The 25,501-nt window shown below is 45.0% G+C and overlaps 1 protein-coding gene across 1 annotated transcript in view; it reads right to left on the reverse strand.

Annotated features, from left to right (window-relative positions):
- Nucleotides 1-272: 272 nt before the first annotated feature.
- BICD2 (bicaudal D homolog 2 (Drosophila)) overlaps nucleotides 273-25,501 on the reverse strand; it is a 77,703-nt gene continuing 52,474 nt past the window's right edge. Inside the window, exons 2-7 of the mRNA XM_006876772.1 lie at nucleotides 11,885-12,097; nucleotides 8,541-8,693; nucleotides 6,378-6,842; nucleotides 3,126-4,151; nucleotides 2,261-2,412; nucleotides 273-582 (exon numbers count right to left, since the gene is read on the reverse strand). Of these exons, the coding sequence (XP_006876834.1) occupies nucleotides 273-582; nucleotides 2,261-2,412; nucleotides 3,126-4,151; nucleotides 6,378-6,842; nucleotides 8,541-8,693; nucleotides 11,885-12,097 (2,319 nt within the window). The remainder of the gene's footprint in view (nucleotides 583-2,260; nucleotides 2,413-3,125; nucleotides 4,152-6,377; nucleotides 6,843-8,540; nucleotides 8,694-11,884; nucleotides 12,098-25,501) is intronic.

Consider the following 25,501-nt stretch of genomic DNA (forward strand, 5'->3'; position numbering starts at 1 on the left):
TTTCTCCATGGCACTCATACCACCAGGAAACCCCTTCTGTGTGTCTGTTTTACGCAGCTCTGCTCCCTCCTACCAAAAAGGGCAGCTGCTAATGAGGGGAGGAGTATCCTGCAAGTGATGAGATGACCCAGAACAGACACAGAACAGGCCCAAGAATCCAGTAGGCCAGTGTGCTGCACCCACGTAGATGTGGTCAGACATTCCCAGGAGTGAGTTAGTGGGGATGAAGCAGTGTGGAGAGTGTTAGCTGCAGCGTGCAGTACCCGCAGCCCTTAGTCACAGTAAATGTTATACTTTTCGCTGCAGAACACCTGAGTGGAGAGCCCAGAACACTCTGCCCTGTCATTGGCGCAGGCACACGTGTGACTTACACTCGGGGTGCTGGGCTTGGCCTTGGGGGCAGCCTTGGTGCGACCTCGCCGGGCCTGCTCGTGATCTAGCTCGAGGAGCTCCAGCCGCTGGGTCAGAGCCAGCTTCTGCTGGATGGCCATACGCAGCAACGAGTTGAGTGTCTTCTTCTCATCCTCAGCAGCTGCCAGCTGCCGCTGCATCTCATCCAGCTGTGTGATGTACTCGTCACACCTGCAGAGCAATTCAAGATTGTGTGAAGAAGGCCAGGTGGGTGGGGAAAAACCCAGGGGGCAGTGGCAGTGAGGTGGGCCTGCCTAAGTCACACAGGAAAAGCAGCAGCAACAAAGTCATTTCCCATGTGGGAGGCTGGGAGCTGCGGTGAGGGATGGGGGAGGATAATGGTCTCATTTCTTTCAGGCAAGGCTTTGTGAGTCTGATTGGGCAGGCCCAGTCCTCCACCCACCAGTCCTACAGTGTATGTATGAGAAGTGCTGCTCACAGCCCACCTTGGATCTCATCGATAAGCCTCTCCCACCACAGCTTTGCACCTAGTCTCCTGACTACATAGCTGGTCAGAGATTGCTGACTACATAGCATTATCAGCCCAGATAATGCAGACCCAAAAGGCTGGTTGGTTTTGTGTGTTATTGGGGTTAGGTGTGCCTGTGGCTAAGCCTTCCCTCCCACATGCCAGGTGTAGGACCCTCTGCAGCAGGACACTGACAAACAGGAATGCCCAGCCCTGACTCTGAGAGGAAGAAAGGCGTGAGCCTGGGCACAAATCTTGTCTAACCTCAGGGCTTCATTTTCTCATGTGCAAGAAGAAATCATCTAGAGCTGTCCTGAACCACAATGCAAGGGCTGCTCGCTACTGACCAGCAGAGGGTGCCATCACTCTTGAGAAGGTGAAATGGAGAAAGATTCCACAGAAAAAAAAAAAAAGCAAATCACTGCCAAAGACTCCATTCAGACTTACAGCAAATTTGTTTAAGGCACAGCAGAATTGCTCCTAGCAGACAATCTCATCTTTCTTCCATGGAGTTAGCTGGTAAGTTTGAACAACTGACCTTGTAACATCTATTTGTTGCTGCTGTTAAGTGGCATTGAGTCGGTTCCAACTCATGGTGGTGGTGGTTATGTGCCGTGGAGTCGGTTCCAATTTATAGTGACCCAGCACAGGGTTTGTGAGGCTTTAAATCTTTACAGGAGCAGAAAACCTCTTCTTTCTCCCAAGGAACAGCTGATAGTTTTGAACTGCTGACCTTGAGGTTAGCAGCCTGACTTGCAGTTATTTGTTATTGTGTGCCGCTGAGTCGGTTCCAACACATAATGACCCTTTAATGGGTTTCTGAGGAGTGTCTGGTGAGTTTGAAGCACCAACCCTATGGTTCAAATTGACCTTGCAGTCCATGCATTAATCCAGTGCTTAGCCCACTGTGCCACCCTGAATTAGGATCCTCCCCAGGAGGCACCCCAAAAGCAGCCTCCAACACCTGGGAATCTAGTCTGTGTATCAGGTTTCTGGTCTAGCCTTCCCTAAGGAGGGGTCAGACTGTGGGCAGGCCTACAGTCTCCATCCATCTACACTGGAGGAGCCTTCTCATAGCCCATCGTGGACCTCATCACTAAGCTCCCTACCTAGCATGTGGGAGGACTCCCACCCAGTCAGTCATGGGTCGTGTGCCTGCTTACTGCCCATTCTGGGCCCCATTACTAAGCACTCCTATGGTGGAGAAGGTCTTTTCCATCAGGGATGGAGATGCTGATTGAAATCACAAGCAACAGTGCAGAGAGTTGCTCCCTCCTTGTTACCCCTCACAGAGAAGTGAGCAGCAGTGGGCACGCAGGATGCAGCCAGCAGCTGCTCCACTAGGTCCTGACCACCCAGTATGGCTGGGTACAAGCTCACCTGGTGGCAAACATGGCACGCAGTGAGGAGAAGGTAGCGGCGTCCTCTTTGAGTGCCTTGAGCTCGTTCCGCAGCTTCATCATGGTCTCAGTCACCATTGCCTTCTCGTTCTCATACTTACTCTTCAGGTTGGCCAGGGCCACCTCGGCTGTCTGCAAGGACAAAGATGGCAGGTGGGCACACTGAGAAGCCATGCCAGGCCCCGCCCACCACACAACTGCTGGGAGTCACTCCTCAGGGTCAGCATGGGTCTGAACATGTGTGGTGGGACCTATGTGAATGTGAATGCAACATCCTTCTCCAGCACAGCTTCCTGCCCAGACCCTTGGTCACAATGTAGTTTGTTCCTGCAACCCTTCACAACATTCGACAATACTCTCCCCACATCATTAAGACAGAGCAGTAGACATAGGTTCTACAGGTGCCAGTACAGGACAACCACAAAGAGTGCTGTTCTGCTTAGGTGGAAGACCCACTCCCATCCTGGCTGGAGGTCCTGAGTACCTCCTGGGGGTTGTGGGCTCCCACAGATCAGGACTCCTGGATGGGAGAGCACACACTTTAGTTTCAGGGAGACTCGACCACGCAGAGCAGGTCAGGGAGGATGGAGATGGAGAAATCCCTCTCAGGCTAACCTCCTCTTAGGGGTCCAGGCAAGGTCCTTTGAGATTGGCGCCAAATTCCTGGAAGCCTCACAGAGCCCTGGGCTTAGAGCTCTGAAGATAGACCCTGTCCTACTCCTCCCCCATCCTCAGTCTCCCTGGATGCTCCTAACCCCCACCCTTCTGCATCCAGCCCACCCTCAGGCCATCTCCCAGACTGCCCCCATGCACCATCCCTCCAGGTCCCAGCCCCACTGACTCACCTGCTTATTGGCCTTGAGCACTGTCCGAAGTGTGGTGATCTGTTCACGCTTGGTGCTGAGCAGCGACTTGAGCTTCAGGATCTCCTCCATCAGTGCCTCCTTGTCCTTGTCCACAGCAGGGCCCAACTCCTGTGAGGCGATGCGCTGGCGAGACAACTCAGTGGTGCGGTCCACGGCTGCCTGGAGGTGCTTGATCTGGTCACGGATAATGGCGATCAAGTTGTAGATGTTCATGGGCTCCCGGCGTGGGTCACTTAGAGGTGAAGGCAGTGAGGAGCTGGGTGAGGGGCTGTTCTCCCCACTCCCACTCTCTGCTCTACCAAGTTCTGAGGCTAGCAGTCCCTTCGGCAGGAGGACAGGAGAGCGGTGGCCACAGCCCTCAGGGTTGGCATGGACAGTCCCACCCTGGCCTTCACGGTAGTAGTCCAGCATAACACGGTTGGGTGTTTCATTGTTGCACATGCATACGTGGTGGTAGAGGTTGGCCAGTTCTTCGCTAAAGGTCACTAGCTCATCCTGGGCCACGGTCAGGCTGCCCTGTGTCTCACCGGCCACATCGCTCACGTTCTTGAGTTCCTTCTCCAGCCGAGCCAGTAGGTCACGGTCTTGGCGGCTGGTCTTCTCCAGCAGGGTGAGCTTCTCCGTGAGTGCCTGGCCCTCGGCTTCATGACGGCCCTTCTCCTCAGCGTGCTGGGCCTCACTAGCCTCGTGCACACTACGTAGCACCTTTAGCTGCTCCCGGAGCTCGCTCACCTCAGTCATGGCCACATGGTACTTGCAGGCCAGGATCTCAGGCCCATTGATATCCACCTCATAGTAGTCGCCATCTTCGTGGCTGTCCCGGTCCTTTTCATTGTCTAAGGCGGTCTGTCTTTCCTTGCTGGCCTGTAGGCGCCGCAGAGCACTCAGGTTCTCTGTGAGCCGGCTCACCTTCTCCTGCTGCTCCGACAGGGCCCCATGCGCCTGCTCCAGCTGCTTTTGTGTGTCCTGTAGTGTGGCCAGCATGCTCACCTTCTCCCGTTCCATCTGCAGAGGCATGAGCACAGGGAAGTCAGTGGCTTGCAAAGGGCCTGTGCTGGCCCAGTGATGACCATTTCATCTGATGCCACCAATCAGCCATGGACCTTACAGGTTCCTTAACCAACCAGGCCTCCATCGGCTGCCAGGGAAACGAGATGTTGATAGAGTAACTCGTGTGGACTCTCAGAATCGTCTTATACCAGCACCAACCCACAAAACCATCCAGGAAGGAAGTTCTGTCCCCAACCCCACTTTGCATTTGAGGTAACTGAGGCTGAGATGCTAGATGACTTGCCCAAAGTTATGTGGGCAGAAGGTGGTGGGATTCAGAGCCCAGCCATGCAGCTCTTCAAAGCTAATGTGACGTCAGAACCACACTGAGAGACCCAGGTGTCCCTGTGCCACTGCCCACTACCAGTCTGTGCTCCAGAATCCTGGGATGCTGAGCTCCGAAGGCCACGTCCTAAGCCTAACGGGTGGGGAGTAGAGTCTACTGCCTAACATTTAGTTCCCTGAGCCCAGGGACTGCCCATCTATCTTATCCCTGGTTCCCTGAGGACATGTGATAGACATTTGTGGATTCAACATTAAAGGCCCATCTTCCTGGAGACAATTCATGAAGATCTCACATGTGCCAGCCCCATTGGCCTCTATCTGTAAAGTACACACAGGACTAGGTTTCTAGCATTTCAAAAGTGTCTCTGTGATTAACAAGGCTGGAGAGTCCTGCCTCTGCCTGTCCCCTCAGGACCTGCAGAGGTTTCATCTAAGCACAGTCCAAACATAACCCTTAATAATATGGGCATCATGGCAGTTGTGGGACACTGAATTATTTAATGTTTTTTCTAGTCATAGTCTTCGTAACTTCCACTAAACAATGTTTTTACCCTGGTGGATCTGAGTAAGAGACAACGAGATAGGATATTGAGCGGATGATATGATTTAGTTGTGAATGATTGTTAACAGGGCTAATTTGATTGTAGAAGCTTGGAACTCTTGTGTGGGTATAAAATGAGCCACCTCAGAAGCAGGGGTGGGGATCTCAGAGCAGAAGAGCCCATTGCTTTTGGCTGCGTCCTTAGGAATGGAGTTGCTGGGCTGTAAGGTAGGCACGGGTTCAGCTTACTGGCTACTACCCAGCCCTTTCCCAGAGAAGCTACACTGGCACTGCCTGAGAGTCTCCATCCTCACCATCAGCAAGTGGTATTGTCAATGTTTTAAATCCATGTGGAGTCTGGTGTAGTGAACTATTTAATATGTCTCTTCTAGCCATACTCTTTGTAACACCCACCAAATGACTTTTTCCTGTAGGGTCTGGGTAACAAAAGGTGGAGGACGATATGTTTCACCTGGGAGTGACTGTTAACAGACTAATTGTGATTGGTCAGTTTTGCCATCTGGCTAGGTATAAAATCAGCCATCTCAGAAGCAGAAAGGGGAACTCATTACAACCAATGAGATTCCAGTGCACTGAACGGTCTCAATCCAGAGACAGAAAGCTGTGACACTGGAATTGTCATAGTATCAGCAGCAGAACCAAGAACCAGAGCACGAGATAGAGTGGTGGCCTCCCAGACACTGGAGCAAATAAAGTTGACTGACTCTGGGCAGGTGGCTTGCTTGCAGAGTTGGGTGCCTCCAGGCACTTCATTGAGGGAGTCAGGTTCACTGACTCAAGATGCTACAGCTGAGAGCCTTCAGGCTTATAGAGGAGTGGTGTGCTCTGTGAGCAATTATCAGCAGCCCTAAGAGTCTGGGCCTAGAGAAGCCTGTCTATGAGCACAGCTGAGGGGAGGCTGTCCTGATTATAGAGAACCGTGTCCTGAATATTTCTAAACCTGAATTAGAACCTGTTAACTTTCTTAATAACAAACCCTATAACTTAGTAAGGTGTCTGACTTCTGTGTGTCCATTGCAATGAAATACTGAACCCAGCTGAGTAGAGGGTACTAGTGGAGGGATGGTTGGTGACACATTTTTTACAGTTGTACAAGAGAAAACCTCAATCCAGTCATCAGAACCACACTTCTCTGGGGAGCTTCTGTCTGTAACATGAGGTGCTGAATTTAGGGTAACAATGCAGAATTTAAAATGAATATAGGAAGAAGATAATTCAGGAAAGTGCAGACATGGGACAGAGCTAGAGGTGGGGAAACTGAACCAGAACCTTCCAAGTTCCAGGACTCTGACAAGGCTACCAACATGGTCAGCCCCAGCATGGCCAAACTTTACCTGCATCAGCTGCTGCTTCAGCTTTTGGATCTCAGAGATGTTGAGCTCACTGAGGAGGTCAGAGACCAGACTGGGTGAGGGTGGTAGGAGCCCATCTTTCCTGGGTGTGGAGGTCTTGTTGTCGAGTGGCAGCTTGGCCAAGCCATGCTCCAGGCCATTGACCAGGGCCTCGGTGTCGTTGTTAGGTTCTGTGGTGGCAGCAGTGGCATCATCGCTGAACTTGAGGCCATCCAAGGAGACATGCAGGTGGCTGGTGTAGAGGGAGTCATTGATGCTCATGTAGTGTGACAGCTCCTTGCGCAGGCTGTTCTTCTGCTCCCGTTCCGTCTTCAGTGTCTCCAGAGCCTCCTCCAGCTGCCGCTCTGAGATCTCCTTGAGCCGGATGGCATCCTCCAGTTGGCTATTTAGATATTCAGTCTCTTCCTCCAGCCGCTTAATCTCGTGCTTAAGGCCCTCAAATTCCACCTGAGAAAGGGAATTCAAAGAACTCACAAGTCAGCTAACCATTTTATGACTAATAAATTAGCAAAACATTTCAAAGTGTTCACTTCCACTGCTGGGCAGCAAAACCCAGCCCTGCTGGTTGTGGGGTGGGGCTGCAGCTCTAAGGGTAAGGGCCCACCCATAGGCGTCACCTTCATCATTGTAGGAAGGGCATGGGAGGGGTCTGCCTCAAGGGTTGCCGAGGGGAGGGAAGGGGGAAAGCATCTGTGAGGTGTGAGCAACATGAATATGCCAGACACCTGGCCCAGATCCAGGCAACGGAGGGGCCTGAGGACAAATGACATGTGGCTATGCTTTAAAATGATATCAATTTAATTTAGAAATATCAATAATCCAGAATTCCTTTAAAGAATATTAAATTATTTAATATTGTTAAGTGCCATTGAGTTGGTTCTGACCCATAGTGACCATAGGGTTTCCGAAGAGCAGCTGGTGAGCTTGAACCACCGACCTTTCAGTTCAAATTACTTTGCAGTCGGCTCATATACCCATGGCGCCAACCAGGGCTCCTGTTTAACATTAAACTCCTTAAATAGTTTAAAATTCATTCTTATGTGCTCACTATAACCATTCTAACTATATTTAAGTGGGAAGGCACTGAGATCCAGAAAGGCAATCAGAGTGACCAGGGAGCAATAGAAGCCACTTGCCTCTCTACTCTCAACCAAGATACACAACAGCCAGACCCCAGAGTTACTAATAGTAAACGGGCAACAGCAGCATCTAAAATTGTATTTATATGACATCACATTCCCAGGTGGACAGGAAAGCGACAAGGCAACAGACTGATGCTTGATTTGGCTGGGGAGTGTATCAGGGTTTGTGGATAATGATACAAGAAATAAAGAAATACACACAGAAAGTTAGGAAACAAGCCAACAAAAAGTAGCACTGGGTCGATCTCTGCAAATATCAGGCGGATGAAAAGGCGCCAGACGAGAAGAAAGGCTTGGTGATCTATTTTAGAAAACCGTACAAATGACAACAGTCTAATGCACAACCAATCACGGGGATGGTACAGGACTAGGCAAGACTGTGCCCTTACTGTGCATGGGATTGCCATGGCAGGCACTAACAAGTAAATAGGACAAACCAGACCCCAGGTCATAGTCAGAGATGACCCCGTCTTCTCTGACAGGTCCCCGAGATTGGGCTAGCAAGAGCCTCCACAGCAAGAAGCAGATAAGAGCCTCCCCGCCTCCCCTTGCTCCTCAAGGTCCACTCAGCTCCTCCACTAACTTCTCTGAGCATGCAGGCTACGCTAGGCTCAGAGAAGAGAAAGAGAACAGAGAGGGTGGGGTGGTCCAGGACTCCTGTGCCTAGAGGAGCCACAGAGCAGTTCAAAGGTTCCTGCTTCACAGCAGGGATGAAGTGATCCCAAAAAGGTCAAAAAGGCATTGAGGGCAGAGCCTGGAGGTCTAGTTTCTGGGGTGTTAGCATAATCTCTTATGGTTTGCTGGGACCACGGCCCCAGGATGGTCGAAGGTCAGCAACATAACTGCCAAAGGTCTTGCCCCTCAGGGGACCTGGAATCCAGTCTGCCAACCTGACCAGTCTGTGAGGTGAGACAAGGGAATGCATCTCCCCACACAGGAAGGCAGGAGGAGGTGAGGGGTGAGCTCCCCTGTGCATTCCTCACTCCCGAAGCCCCAGACTTGCCTGGTTCTGCCTGAGCACAGACACTTGCTTCTGCAGAGAGATGTTCTCCTCCTCTAGCTCCGAGTAATCCTGCAGCAGGCGGGCCTCCCGGAACTTGTATTCCTTGATGTCATCCCGCAGGCGGCCTCGCTGAATCTCCACATTCTGGTTAATCTGTAAGAGGCAGAAAGGAAGGCATGAGGATCCTCCATCTAGCACAGGGGGAGGTGAGGCCCTGAATGGCCAGGCATGCTTCATACAGTAGGCCAAACAGTCAGGACCCACGAGTCTGGACCCACAATGCCCAGTGTAGCTATCCTGTCAGGGAGGGAGAGCCCACAGGTAGTGCAATGGGGAGTAGGCAGCAGAGGGTCTGGAGCCAGACGGACCTTGGGTCCAATCTGCTCAGCTACTTGTCAGCTTGGGAACTCCAGCAAGTGACTCAAGCCTACTCTGAGGCCCCCAGTTTCTTCACCTGTAAAATGAGATTTAAAATAGTTCCTCCTCCTTCTTACACTTTAGGTGGGAATATAAAATGGTACAGCTGCTGTGGAAATCAGTTTTGTGGAACCTCAAAGGTTAACTGTAGAATTTCCATATGACTTAGCAATTCCACTCCTAGGTATATATCCAAGGAAGCTGAAAGTATGCTTGCACAGAAACTTGTAAACAAAGTTTCACAGCAGCCATTATTCAAAACAGGAAACATCCCAAATCCCATCAGTGAATGATGGACTAAAGACAATGTGGTAGATACACACAATGGAGTACTACTGTTCAGCCATAAACTGGCACACTGAGGGAATGTAACAAAGTCACAACCTTAAAAACATGCTGAAAGAATCCAGACACAAAAGGACAAATACTTATTTATAAGATTCCATATATTAAATGCCCAGAATAGGTAAATCCAGAGGTAAAAAATATGCGTGGCTGTGTAGGGCTGGGGGGGGAAGGAAATAGAGAGTGACTGGTAATGTGTACAAGGTTTCTTTTTGGAGTGAAGAAATGTCTGTAAATAGACTAAACACCTACTCAACTGTTCACTTTCAATGGGTATAGGCTGCACAGAATGTGATTCTTCTTAATAAAGTTGAGGAAGATGCAGTGCTATTAGCTTGGGAGGGGAGAGACTGGTGCAGGACCTGGAAAACACTGTTCTGGGGGAAAAAATGCCTACTGCTGCACCCTGTGCCAGAGTCTCAACCTCAGCGCTACAACACCGGTTGTTATAAGTGCACTCAAGTCAACTCAGACTCATAGAGACTCTGTTTCTGAGAGCACTAGTGGGTTTGAACTACTGACCTGGTGGTACTAGGGCTGGGTAATTCTTTTTGTGCACTTATGAACTTCCGTGACCAAATGCATCCCTCCAAAGTGTGACAAACAAGTGTCTCCAAATACTGCCAAGTGTCCCCTGAGGGCAAAAGCACTCTCTGGACAAACTCACCCATCCATCTCCGTTCCTGTCCCTTGCTCCCACTTTTCTGCAAAGTTCTAACTGGTTAAGACCACCATGCTGTCATTCTAAGCCCTCACAGTCCCCTCAACTTGAGGCAGTCTGTCCTCTGGGCTCCACAGATCTCTCAGTCCTTTTCTCCTAGGGCACTAGGCCTACCTATGATCACAGCTTATGTCCTCATCTGAATGGCATGTGCTTAGCAGACAAGAGTTCATGCAGCCAGGAGGCAGGCTTACAGAATGTGCCCTTTGGTTGTTTAAATGATTATATATTCCTGACAGTTTTTATGTACATAAAAAAATAAAAATAAGAATAAAACAGGGATAAAAGCAAATACTGTTAAAAAAAAAAAAGCAAATACTGTTGAATGATGATTCATGGAGGGGATTGTAATCATTGCAATGAAATGAAATATGAAAGGATGAGTGCAAAACCAATGTTCTCTCATGTAAACTATCACTCAACTCACAATAAAAGCTTTTAATAATAATAGAAGAGAACTCATGCAACACACAGCAAATAGTAATGTTGAATTGATGCTCTACAACCAATCACAGAACAGGGAGACTCATTCCATATGGCAGATATTGCTGATGAATGCAGTCCTCTCAGTAAGTGACCCAGAGAGTTTACACTACAGAAGTTACCATTGGAAAAAGGAAGGCTCACCGGGACATTGAAACTTCCATTACACAGACAAAATAAGCTATAATGCCAAATCATGTGGGTGACAATGTAAAGAAATATGACTTTGCTTCCATTTATCTGAAATCCCTCATAAGATTCTGCATAGAACTTCTGATCTGACCATTTCCCTTCTGGGGGACACCCCAGGGAAAACAGCCAAAAGATGACTAATAACTATGAGAGTTGATGAGTGTGTTCACAGCACCATCACTCATTCTCGGCACTTGGGTGGGTCAGCAAGCTGTAGACATGCACAAGCACAATCAAGGAGAAAATGGGGGTGGGGGAGAGGGTCTTGTGAAAAAGAAACACTCTGAGGTGGACCGAGAAAGATGAGGCCTGCATCCCTGCCAGGGTGCCCATATTCCAGGCTGGGCCTCTTCTAAGGGCAAGGAAACAAGAGGATCCCCGGGAGCTTGTGGTGTCAGCGACACATGCATAAGGCTTACAAGCCTGTGTGGGTTGGAGCACCACAGCGGCCAAAACATAACAGGAGCAGGGTACAATCAACAACTGTAAATTCCCAGGCCCTCCCAAGTTACCAAATCAGATTTCAAAGGAAGAGCCTAGGAATCCAATGTTTTCACCACGGGGAACTCTGAGGGCCCTGCCCCCAGTCCTTCCTGAGCACCTGTTCATAGGCTGTCACTCTGGGCCACAGTGTAGCCCAAGTCAGTCAGCAAACACCTTCTGCTGGAATACAGCCTCCCACCAGGTGCAGGAGAGAGGGGTGCTGGGTATTCATGCAGGTCAGGTCTGCTGAGATTTACCTGCAGAGTACAGGTGACAGACACAAGCCTCCTAGGGTCTTAGCAGAGGCAGTAGGTGCCAACCGGCACCACACTGATGCAGGTGGTAGGGGATAAGGATGGGAAGACTAGGATTGGCATCCATTCTCCCTCAGGAAGGCAGCAGGCTGGGCTGGGAAGCCATGGCCTATGCCTCAGTGGATTCTGAGATCTAACAGAGAACAGCAAATTGTGATGTTGGATTGACAAAACAGGACCAAATAAATAAGGATGACAGTGTCAGGGGGCCAAAAGGCAGGAGTGATGCTGTGCCTTGGTGCCCAAACACATGTGCCAGCTCAGAGTGCCCTGCTCTCCCTCCCGGGCAATCGTTACTCCTGCTGTGTTAGTCACACTGAGCAGCTAGATGGACTACACAGCAATGCTGTGGTGACAAACTACCGACCTGAACCTTTCTCTCCCCTCACCTCTTTCAGTTCCTGTGCCACCGAGGTGAGACGTTCATTCTCCGACTGGGTGTTGGTGAGGACGTTGCGCAGTTGCTTCAGTTCTGTCTGCAGCTCCAGCACCTTCCTTACATAGTACTGTTCCTTGGAGGCAGACTCCTGGATTAGACTCTCCTCCCGGCTCTCACCATCTGCTGCCACCTTCTTGTGGTTCGTATGAGCCTGTCCAAACGCCTGGGTTAGGAGACACAGACACTCATGAGAAAGCTGTCCCTGAGGCACTGAGCAGCCAACATCTAAACCAATTTCTGAGGTTCACAACCACACAGCAGTCCTCAGACTCCATGTCACACTAACGTCGAGCAACTGCATGGGCATAAAAGTCAAAGAAGGAGCAACTCAGTGACAGCCAGGGAAACAAGAGCATGGTTCCCTGGGGACTGGATGGGGTGGGCAGAGGACATCAGTAGGAGTAGGGTAGACTAGAGAAGGTTATGTGGGTATGGATACATAATCTTACATCTAGCCCAGTAAACTCCACTGGGTTGGATGTAAGATTAGAGTGTTTAACTGTTAGAAAAAAAAAAAATATGCAAAAGTGGATTCTGAGTAGCAACCTTTTGTTCTCAGTACTAAGTGCTGACTGCATCTCTTCCTATGAGGCACTGTCCAGTTCCTTGTTCTCCTTGAGGCAGCCACCATCATTCACAGGGTGACATCAGAGCCTGCTGGTGGCTCACTCCTACCTCAGTCATGTGATCATATCCATCTAACCCATCTGTGAGCCCAGCCCTGGGCTGGTGCTGAGTGGGAAGGCAGAGGCTGACACAGTGGGCCCAGCCTTGCACAGCCAAGCCTGTCTAACAGCTTCCAGTGCTCCAGGCTAAAGGACCGCCCTGATGCCAGGCCTACAGCCTGCCCTCTGCTTCAAGAAAACACTTGCTCCACCACCAGTTCTGAAGTGCTCAGCAAAAGTGCCCTTTCTCATGCCTGACGCTGCTGTCCACAATGCCTAACCAAGCCAGAAGCCATGAGACAGCTGTTCGGAGGACAGATGACCACCAGGGCCTGAGGTATATCCCATTCTCTTTTCCCCATTAATGGGGCAACTGAGGCTTCAAGAGTGTCCAGGCCCTTCACGAACACCCTTCAGACAGAGTCAGAACCTGCTTTAACCTTGCTCTCGCATTACAGGGTCCTGGTTCACAGAAGGAAAACAATGTCAAGAGACTTTGGAAGAAAACTGTCTTTTCCTTTTCACGAGAGAAATAGCAACACTTTCGTCTTCATCTTAACGATTTACTCTGTAATGTTAAATTTCAGAATTCAGGCCAAGAAAATAATGGGAGATAGTACAAATGTACACACAAAGATGTTTACTGAGCAGGACTACTTATTATATATAAATATGTATATATATATATATATATATATACACACACACACAAGAGCTCTGGTAGTGTAATGGTTACGAATCAGGCTGCGAACCGCAAGGTCAGCAGTTCGAAACTACCAGCTGCTCCACGGAAGAAAGATGAGGCTTTCTGCTCCCGTAAAGATCTACAGCCTCGGAAACCCTGTTCAGGGTCGCTATGGATCGGAAGCGACTCGATGGCACTTAACAACAATACACACACATGCACATATGTGTGTGTGTGTGTGGAGTCGGTTCGGGCTCACAGCAACCCTGTACAGGGTTTCTGAGGCTGTAAATCTATCTATCTATCTATCTATCTATCTATCTATCTATCTATCTATCTATCTATTTCTCCACCAAAAGAGAACTGGTTAAGTAAGCTAGGGTCTTGTTTAAACAACAGAGTCCTATGCAGCTCATGAAGTCCATGGTTTGCAGGGAACGTGGAACATGGATGGGGCAGATAAACTTCATGTCACAAAACGTGTTGTGGAGTCTCACTTCAAACAGCACACGTGTGCAGTAGGTGAAATAGTATTACTGAATGAAAAGCTCCTTGAAAAACAACAGCTTGGAAAATACAGGACTAAAAAGACACTGCAAGAAACACCAGTGCCTTCACAGTGCTGACGACATTTGAAGATGGGGGACGGGATAGGGGCGGTAGCTTCTAGAGGGCACCAGATCACCCCTCCCCTGGCGAAGCTCATCAGGTGAGGCAAGGAAGATCTTATGCGACCCACGTTTCTCTTCCTGTTCCAGGTGGGACTCGGCTTATGCTTGGCTGTCCCTCTAACCTGCTTTGTGAAAGATGCCAGAAAAACATTGATTTTGACTTTCTTTTCAAACCAAATTAGCTCAACTCTGTAATTCCTATTGTTGTTCTGGTCTCAATGGGAAGATCAAATTGCCAACTATCAAGTCCACACGGCACCTGTCCCATCATGGGCAGAATCCCCAGGCAGATGCGGGCAGGCCCAGTGCTGAGCCTAGTCATGGTCCAGGACACTCCTGGTCCTGAGCAGGCCTGTCTTAGTCTCTGCTCCAAGCACCTAGTCCCATGGTGAACGAGCAGGCAGGCAAGCCAAGAGTGATGAGGTGGGGGTCTGTGGTACTCAGCCTCCAAACAGTACCCATCCTGGCCAGCAGAGGCCAGCATCCAACACTCAAAAAGTAAGGAGCTGAGAGGGATCATAATAGAAGGTCCTGGATAGAGTGGGAGAAAAATTTGGGACAAAAGTCAAAATCATAAAAGACCAGGCTACTGGTTAGATAGAGAGTGATAGAATCCCTGAGTCTATGACCCTTGCCTACCCTTCAGATCTGAAAATGAACTTACCCCCATGGCTCGATTTTCAGCCAAACAATAAACAGGTCTATACGGAGTCCTGGTGTGGTGCCATAGGATAAGCACTCGAACTCTAGGTTGGTTTGAACTGCAAGGTCGGTGGTTCAACTCACCACTCTGCTCCTTGGAAACCCTGTAACAGGGTCACTAAGAGTTGGAACCGACTTGATGGCACAAAACAACAACAGCAACAATAGGGGGGAACAAGGAATCCTGGTAGCATGGTGGATTATGACCTGTGCTGCTAATCGCAAGGTAAGCAGTTTGAATCCACCAGTATCTCCTCTGCAGGAGAAAGATCCAGCTTTTGGCTCCTGTAAAAATTTACAGCCTGGCAAGCCTCTACTTGATGGCACTCAACAGCACAACAGGGGGACCACAACACTGGGGTGATACACACAGGCAGGAAGAGGGATCCAAGAAGTTTCATTGTTGGGATTGCAGTCAATGAGATAAACAAAATGTATGCGAACTGTTGAATAAAACACTGATCTGTTCTGTAAACCTTCACCCAATTCACAATAAACAGAAAGAAAGAAAAAGGAGTTGAACACAGTGATTTCACATGTAAACGGTGAGTCATAGGAGGCTCAACACCTAGAAGCTGTAAAACACAATTTCTGTTTAGGCCTGCCTGCCTCCACCCAGAGTCCTTGCCTCTGCCCACACCCCCAGCCTGGGGCCCACCAGAATACTGGATAGCTTTTCAAAATCATCTTAGATGGGGATTCTCTTCCCGTCAAAATGTGATAGTAATAGTAAATTGATTGACCTCCTATATAAAACGAAAAGACTGGAAAAACGGATTAAGCAATGGCTTTTGAGTTACTGGACACCAGGTAATAAAATTAGTGGCTCTTTGAGGTAGGAAACAATTGAGCTCCATGAGAGCCCCCACTCAGGCCTGGAATAAAGCTCCTGCCACAGTACAGAGAGAAGAGACTGAGGCAGAGCCTAGAAGATCAAGGAAGACAAGAGAGCACAGACTAGAAGCCTGTAAAGAAATCATCTGAGGCGGCCAAGAACCAACCAGAAGGTATGTGGGAACAATCCCTACCATGCACACAACAAACAGCTCCTATTCCCACCAACTGGAAGGAAAAACGTAACAGTTCACAAAGTAGTGGGAAGAGTAGTAGAAGTTTGACAAAATTAAATCTAGATTAAATGCAGTTCTGATTCCATCTAAAAAAGCCTAAAATCAACTGGAAAAAAAACCAGATTGTTTCCAAGTAATCCAATTACATCTCAGAACAAAGCTCAGCTAGAAATACAAAGATAGCCAGTTCCAAACAAAGTAAAATTCACAAAACCCAATATTCAATCACTAATTACTCAGTATGCAGAGAAACTAGAAAAACAATCAACAATATATAGGAAAAAAATCTAAAATAAAGAATGATACTGACAAAATTAGCAGACACAGACACAGTTGTTGTTTTTGGTGGTTATGTGCTGTGGAGTCGGTTCTGAATCATAGCGACCCTGTACAGGGTTTCCAAGGCTGTAAATCTTTACGAGAGTATCATCTTTCTCCTGCGGAACAGCTGGTAGTTTCGAACTGCTGAACTTGCAGTTCACAGCCCAATTCGTAACCACTACGCTACCAGAGCTCAGTTATAATAATGAAATTCTACTTGTTTAAGAAGCTAGCAGACTGAACATGTTAAGCAGAGGCATAGAGGTATTTTCAAAACCCCAAATCAAACTTCTAGAGATGAAGGTGTGGGATAATCTGGATGGGATTGACAGAACATTACATGATGTAGAAAGTTAGTGAAATAGATGATACAATAATATAGCCATCTAAAATAAAGCACAAAGAGAGAGAAAAAGACTTCAAATATGGACAGAACATCAGTGAGCTGTGGGGCAACTTCAAGGAGCCTAATACTTGGATAAATAGAGTCCCTGATGGGAGAGGGCAGAGGGAGAAAGAGGAGGATGGAAAAAGGATTTGAAGAAATAATGGCTAATATTTTCCAAAGCTGATGATAAGTAAAATTCACAAGAACTAGTAAATAAGCTATCCAAACCAAGGAAAATCATAAAATTGTTTAAAACCAGTGACGGACAAAATCCTATTAAGAAGCCAGAAAAAAAAGGTTACCTGTAAAGAAGCAAAGGTTAGTGTGACAGATTTCTTATCAGATATAAGCCAAAACATGGTAGCGCAACATCTTGAAAAACAAACAAAAAATATGTTAACATAGACCCATATATTAAAGTGAAATGAAGACATATAAAAGCTAAAAAATTCACATTAATAGATTTGAATGATAAGATATGTTAAAAGAAATCTTTCAGGCAGAAGAAAAATCGTAACAGATGGAAATCTGAATGTACAAGACAGAATAAAAAGCATTAGATATGGTATAGTAACTATATGGGTAAATATAAAACACTTGATTTTCTTATAACTAAATCGCTTTAAAAGATAATTAACAATTCAGATTCAATGCACTCCCTAACAAAACTTCAATGGCCTTTTTTGCAGAAATGGAAAACTGATCTTCAAATTGTTATGGGATTGCAAGAGGTCTCAAATAATGAAAAGAAGAACAACACTGAAGAATTCAACTTACTGCTTTCAAAACTTACTACAAAGTAAACAAAATAGGATGGTTCTGGTTTAAGGAAAAACATATACACCAATGGGATAGATAGAAATAAAGTTCAGAAATAAATTCTCAAGGGTAATCGATTTTTTAGTTCCAAGACTACTCAGGTAGGCAAAGAATATTCTCTTCAATAAATAGTACTGGAGGATCATTCCCACCCCCTCCACATACAGAGTAGACAGGGATGGGCAACTGGAACATTGGCTACCCAAAATGGGGGACCTACAAAGGCAAGACGTGACTGGCTTACAAGCTGTCAAGAGGGAACCTAGATTCAGAGGGCATGGAGGAAAGTAGAATCTCCACTGAGTAGCATACAATCTGTCTAGGTGGGACTGATGAAATGAAATGTGAAGGGGTCTCTTGTGATACAATAGTGAATAATTGTTACCAGGACTGCTTGTGAGGGTTGGAATTGTAAAGGTAGATGTTTTGTAGCAAGGAGGGGAGCCTAAGAGCGGAGGTCCCTGGGACCATCAAGGAAGAAGAGCAGCAAGCAGGACCCTAATCAGAGAAGCAGTGATACCTGAGACGGAGACAGAGACGATGACGTGGAGAAATGGAGCTGTTGGGGACTTTGGAACCAGAGAGGGAGAGGGGCTGTATGCTGATGACCAGGGGGCAAGCTTGTAGTGTATACCCTTTGCTTGGTTGATGATGCATGGAGGGGATTGTAACCATGGCAATGAAATGATATATGATAGGATGAATGTAAAACTGAATTTCTTCCATGTAAACTATCACATAATTCACAATAAAACATTAAAAAAAAATGGTGCTGGGAAAAATGAAAACAACAACATACTGCTGAAAATGTAAAATGGTCCAACCACTGTGGAAAATAATTTGGTGGCTCCTCAAAAAGTTAAATGTAGAATTAACTTATGTCACAAAAGTCTACTTAGGTATATATCCAAATGAAATGTAACAGGTACTAAAAGAAATATGAGGACGAGTCAAAGTGTTGCTACTATGGTTTCAATTCATGCGTGCATGGGTTTATTCCTAACAAAATGTGTTTAAACATGTGTCTGTAATCAGTGGATAGCTGCAGACAGTTACCTCAGAATACACTTGTCTTAGTCTTATTGTTGTTGTTAATTGCCATTGAGTTGTTCCAACTCATAGCAACCCTGTATAGGGTTTCTAAGGAGTTGCTGGTGAGTTTGTGGTTCAAAGTGACCTTGTGGTCTAGTGCTTTATCCCACAGCACCACACCAGGACTCCTTGTTGTTAAGTGCCATCAAGTTGATTCCGACCCATAGTGACACTTTATAGGGTTTCTGAGGAGCAGCTGGTGAGCTTGAACCACTGACCTTGCAGTTCAAACAGCTTTGCAGTCTGGCGCATTAACCCACAGTGTCACCCCAGGACTCCCAGGACTCATTGTTGTTGTTGTAAAGTGCTGTTGAGTCAGTTCCGACCCATAGCGACCCTGTATAAGGTTTCCAAAGAGCAGCTGGTGAGCTTGAACCGCCAACCTTGCAGTTCAAATGGTTTTGCAGTCTGACGCATTAACCCACAGCGCCACACCAGGACTCCTTAGGGTGCCTCAAAAAAAAAAAAAAAAAAAAAAAAACTCCAATGAAAACAATGACTTCTAAGAGGATCTGCTGGACCAGTTCAATTCAAGGCAAAGAGATCAGCTCCAAAGGTTATGGAGATTATTTTGGGGGACTCCAAAGGGGTTATTTGATGTTCTGGTGTGGTGCTGTAGAACAGACACTGGACTGCAAATCATAAGTTCAGTGGTTCAAATCCACTAGCTGTTCCTCGGAAACCCTAAACAGGGTCACTGTGAATTGGAGCCAACTTGACAGCACATAACAACAACAATCAAGTGTAATCTTGAAAGATTTTTCTCTAAGTACATAGGATGATCATAGGGGCTAATTCTGAAGAAGTTTTAAGAAAATGGAAAACTGAATTAGTGAGATAAAGGTCAGGAAAGTTCCACTGAGAAATTTTTTTCCATCACAGCAATGTACCTGTTCATTCTGCAAGGATTGTCCCATGAGGCTTTCCTTGAGAAACTTTATGCTGTACTCTGATTTTGTCCCTTCAGAATTTTTTTTGTTCCCCAAATCCAAAGAACACAATTCGAGTTTCTTAGCAAGGCCAAAGCTGCCGTTTTAGGGTGGTGTAAATCAAAGAGAACAGAGTTCTTTACGGAAGGGTTCTAAAAAAAAAAAAAAAAAAAAAGCAAACTGCCATCAAGTCAATTAACAATTTATAGAAGTCCTATAAATATTCAGATAAGATAGCCTCATCTTTATCCTTTGGAATGGCTGATGGGTTTGAACTGCAGACTTTGCACTTAGCAGTCCAGTACTAATTCTACAGTCTGATGAAAATACCACCTTAAGAAGTGTCTAGACCTAGATGAAAGATATATTAAAAACAATAGCTTCACATTTTGATACTTATTTAATAAAGATTTCTATGATTTTGTGGACTTCTGGTATGGCTCTGTGGATTAGCACTGGACTGTGAACTACAAGGTCAACAGTTCAAACCCACCAGCTGCTCCTCGGAAACCCTATACAGGGTTGCAATGAGTCAGAACTGACTAGATGGCATTTAACAACAACAACATGATTTTGTAGCAATAGTTTTTGACTCTTAGACTCAATGTATGTGAATGTTTGTTACATAACTACTTATAACAGCCAAAAGGTAGTAGAAACAACCTAAATGTCCATCAATGGGTCAATGAATAAACAAAATGTCGAGCTTAGTCATAAAATGGAATATTACTCAGATACACTGCAAGAACACATGCTAAGTGAAAAAAGCTAATCACAAAAGGTCACATATTTCATGTGCTGGATGTGCAGGTGTACGATACTATAGTTGCCCTCATCGTCTCCTTAGTTGCTAATGAACATAATAGCTACTAATAGACATAAAGTAAAGCATGTGCTTTAAGAAAGATGATTGCCCCAGAATTCTATCTTAATGGGTTAAAAGAAGAAGGGCTGTTCTTTGGCACCAGAAAATCTAGAATCACCTGAACAGGGGAAATAAATGATGCCCATATCCTACAGGTGGCCTTTCATTTTTATTATTTTTTTATTGCCCCTCTTTTTATTATCCCCTTTTACCTTTCACTGCCCCCTCCTCTAACTGTTTTCTATACAGGTTATCAAGCACACAGACATGACTATTTAATCCCGGGAGAGAGGGACTTAGGTGTTCTAATCCCAAGCAGTGAACTGGAAGGTGCTTGGATAAGATCTAAACCCATGGATAGCAGCCTAACTTTGGGAAACTGTGGCTGCTGCTAATTTATCCTGTTTTTTCTCATCTCTGTCCAGTTTATTCTGAGTAATAAATGCCTGTTGATCACACCATTAGAAGTGTCAGACCTGTGGTCTGCTCTAAACAGCCTTTCACAAGAACTTGTGAATCCAGTGCCACTGTAGTATGATCCCATTTATATGAAATAACCAAAACAGGTAAATTCATAGAGACTGAAAGCAGGGGCTAGGAAGAGAAGAGGAGAGTAGTAAAAGTGACCACTGAATCGGTACACAATTTTCTTTGTAGATACATAAAAATGTTTTGGGACTAGATGGAAGTACTAGTTGATAACACTATGGAATGCCACTGCCAATTAATTATATATTTTTATGGTTCATTTCCTGTTATGTGAATTTCACTGCACTTACAAAAAGATTAACTGGTAAAGGCAGTTTAGAACACATGTAGACACGGGACAACAATAACACAAACACTAGGAAGTGATTGTTGTAAGTGGTATAACAACATCACTTGAAGGTAGACTGTTAATAAGTGAAAACTCTATGCAATTATATATAACATATTATGTTATTGTTGTTGCTGTTGTTAGGTGTCATTGAGTTGGTACCGTCTCATAGCGACCTTATATACAACAGAACAAAACACTGCCCGATCCTTCAACAACCTCACAATCGCTGTTACACCTGAGCTCACTGCTGCTGCCACTGTGCTAATCCATCTCATTCAGGGATCTTCCTTTTTTGCTGACCTTCCACTTTACTAAGCCAGGGACTGGCAAGTACAGGGTAGTCATGTATTTTCATAAATAATATTTGACTGGAACTCAATCATGCCCATATGTGTACAAATTGTATATACATAGGTGCCTTCCTGCTACAAGGACAGCTTGGGCCACAATCTTGAAATACTCACTATCTGGCTTAAGAAAGACTCTGTTGACCCCGCTCTAAATCCTAAAGCAGCAACTAAAATAAGAATAGACACTCTGTCTAAAGGAGAAAAAAATGAAATCATACACAATACTAAATTAATCCAAGTCAGAAAAGAGAACAAAAGGAGATGAGATAGTTAGAATACAAAACAGAAAAATGTCAGACTTAAATATAAACATGTCAATACCACATTAAGTACAGTTAGTCTACATACTCCAACTAAAAGACAGAGATTATTACCTTCTTATAGGAAATCTACATTAATATAAAAACACAAAGAGGTTAAAGCTAAACTTCATGTGCACTAAACCAAAAAACCAAACATGTTGCCGTCAAGTTGATTCCAACTCATGGTGACCACATGTTACTGAGTAGAACTGGGATCCACATGGTTTTTTTAGCTGTCCTCTTTTTTCCTGGAAGATGAAGAAGTCGTTTTTATGCAGTACTGTGGGATGGGTTTGAGCCACCTAAGTAGGATGGCTACAATAAAATTAAAAAAAAAAAAACATGTGTTGATGAGGACACAGAGAAATTGGAATCTTCATACACTGCTAATGGAAATATAAAATGATGCAGCTGCTTTGGAAAACAGTTTAGAAGTTTCTTAAAAGAGCTATCTATTATTCATATGAGCTGAAAAGTGGAAACAACCCAAATGTCCATCAATTGATTAATGAATAAACATAATGTGGTATATAACCATTCAATGGAATATTATTTTCAATAAAAAGAAAAGAAGTACAGATACATGCTACTACATGGGTGAATCTTGAAAACATTATGCTAAATCAAAGAAGCCAGTCTTAAAGAACCATATTTGTATGGTTTCATTTGTATGAAATGAGCCAAAATAGGCAAAACAGATTAGTACCTAGGACTGCACTGAGACAAAGAGACAGATAAAAGTTACAGGGTCTTCTTGGGCTAATGAAAATGCGCTAAAATTGATTTTAGTAATAGATTCACAACTATGTAAATATACTGAAAGGCATTTATCTATCTATATACTTTAAAGGGATTAATATTACAGTTTTAGAACCCTATATAGGTTGCAAATGACTTGACTGCATACCACCACCAAAGCTGTTTTAAAAAAGTTAAAGAAATGGAAAAAGATAGCACTTATCAACAGAGGGAGTCCTGGTGTGGCACTGCAGGATAATGAGCAGGACTGCAAGGTCAGTTTGAACCCCAAGGTCAGTGGTTCACACCAACCAGCCACTGCACCTAGGAAATCCTACACAGGGTCACTGTAAGTCGAAACCCACTTGACAGCACTTAATAACAACAACAATCAACTGAGAGCTGGAATGGCCCACATTAATATGAAATAAAGTAGATTTCATGACAAAGAATATTACCAGGAATAGAGGGTCATTTTAATAATGATGTCAATTCACAAAGACTTTTATCTGTTTACGTACCTAATAATAGAACTTTAAAATACATGATGCAAAACCTGACAGAATTACAAGAAAAAAGAAATTCACAATCATACTTGAAAATTTCAACAACTCTTTCTCTTAATAACTGATAGAGCAGAAATGCTCCATAGGACTTCTGAAGCTGCAAATCTTTACAGAAGCATACAGCCTCATCCTTTCTTCCACGGAGCAGCAGGTGGGCTCAAACCACTGACTCTCCAGTTAGCAGTCCAATGCTTAGCCCACAGTGCCACCAGGGCATAGAGAACATCAGCAAACTTGAACATTGTCAATACTTTGATTTAAGGAATTGGCATTTAGACCTTCCAACAAGACCAACATACATACTCTTTAAAAGTGTACATGGAATTTTTACCCAGATAGATTGTATTTTGGGTGATTAAAGAAACTTCACATTTAAAAGGATTCTGGCAACACAAAATATGTGTGACCACGATGGAATTAGATAAAAAGTTAATTATAAAAATATCTCTGAAATACTCAAATATTTGGCAACTAAACCATATTGTGTTGTTGTTGTTAAGTGCCATCGAGTCGGGTCCGACCCATAGCAACCCTGTACAGGGTTTCCGAGGGTGTAAATCTTTACGGGAGTAGAAAGCCTCATCTTTCTCCCGCGGAGCGACTGGTAGTTTTGAACCGCTGACCTTAAGGTTCGCAGCCCGATTCGTAACCACTACGCTACCAGAGCTCCTTATTGTAAGTAACTAATATTCGCTTGCTTTGGACATCTCATCAGGAGAAGTCAATTGCTATAGGTGGTTATCATGTCTGCGGAAGTAAACGGTCAACAAGGGCATGGAAGATCCTCAGTGTGGATTGGCATATAATAGCTACAATGATAACTGTGCTGGTGAGTGTGAGGCTGATGCCAGACCAGGTAGTATTTCCTTTTATTGTGCATAAACACATAAGCCAACTTGACAGCAGCTAACAACAAGTAACCCATGTGTCAACTAATTCAAACAGGAAATTAGAATCCATTTTTAACTGGATGAAAAATAAAGTGAGTATGTGAAGCTGTGGCTGTCACTGAAATAGTACTTTGTTGTTGTTAGGTATTGTCGAGTTGGTTCCGACTCAGAGCGACGTATGCACAACAGAACAAAACACTGCCAGGTCCTGCACTATCCTCAAAATTGTTGTTCTGTTTCAGTCCATTGTTGCTGCCACTGTGTTAGTCCATCTCACTGGAGGTTTTCCTCTTCTTCACTGACCCTCCACTTTAAAAAGCATGATGTTCTTCTCCAGGGACTGGCCCCTCCTGACATGTCCAAAGTATAAGCGATGCAGTCTCACCATCCTGACTTCTAAGGTGCACTCTGGCTGTACTTCTGCTAACATGGATTTCTATGCTCTTCTGACAGTCCAATATACTCTTAATATTCTTCTCCAACACCATAACTCAAATGCATCTATTCTTCTCTGTTATTACTTATGCATTGTCCAACTTTTGCATGCATATGAGGCAACTGAAAATATCATGGCTTGTGTCAGGTGTATCTTAGTCTTCGGACTGACATTTTTGTTCTTTAACACTTTAAAGGGGTCTTTTGAAACAGACTGGCCTAACGCAATTCATCTGTTCATTTCTTGACAGCTGCTTCCAAGACAGTTGTGGATTCAAACAAAATGAAGTCTTTTCTAACTTCAATCTTTTCTCTGTTTACCATGATGTTATTCATTGGTCCAGTCGTGAGGATTCTGGTTTTCTTTACGGTGCAATCCATACCAAAGGCTGGGGAAGTCTTTGTTCTTCATTAGCAAGTACTTTAAGTCCTCTTCACTTCTAGCAAGAGGCTATGCCTCCTGTAAATCATGGGTTGTAATGCTCAATCCTAATGCTAGGTTCTTCTTCATACAATCTAGTTCAGCTTCTCGGATTGTTTAGCATACAGATGAAATAAATCTGGTAAAAGGACACAACCCTAGCACACACCTTTCCTGACTTTAAACCACTCAGTATCCCCATGTTTGTTCATATGACTGCCTCTTGTTCTATGCACAGGTTCTTCATGAGCATACTTCAGTGTTTTGGAATGCCCATTCTTCACAATGTCATCCAGTTTTTATGATCCACACAGTACAAGAGCACAGTCAACAAAGCACAAGAAATCATCTTTCTGGTGTTCTCTGCTTATCAGTGAAGTGCTTATCCTACAATGCCACACCAGGACTCCACTATCTATTAGAATGTTTCCAATGAAAATGGCTGCTGTCGAGTGTTGGCACAGATCTAGAACAAGAACGCTCATATACTGCTAGTGGGGAATATAATATGACACAACGATTCTAGTAAAGAATTTGGCAGTTTTTTAAAAAGTTAGTCTACTTCTAGGCACTTTCCCAGGAAAATAAAGGAACACACCCACACAAAGACATATACATGAACGTATATATTTGTAATCGTTTTTTTAAGTGGTATCACCATGTAATGGAATACTTGTTACTGTTGTTAAGCGCTATTGAGTCGGTTTTAAGTACTTATGCCATACCAGGACTTCAATGGAATACTACTCAGCAGTAAAAAATGAAAATCAACTGTTGACATAAATAATAACATGAATAAATCTAAAAGTTATGCTTAATGGAAAGCCAGATTTAAAAA

The sequence above is a fragment of the Chrysochloris asiatica genome, unplaced genomic scaffold (assembly GCF_000296735.1).
Source record: "Chrysochloris asiatica unplaced genomic scaffold, ChrAsi1.0 scaffold00412, whole genome shotgun sequence".
NCBI classification, from domain to species: Eukaryota; Metazoa; Chordata; class Mammalia; order Afrosoricida; family Chrysochloridae; genus Chrysochloris; species Chrysochloris asiatica.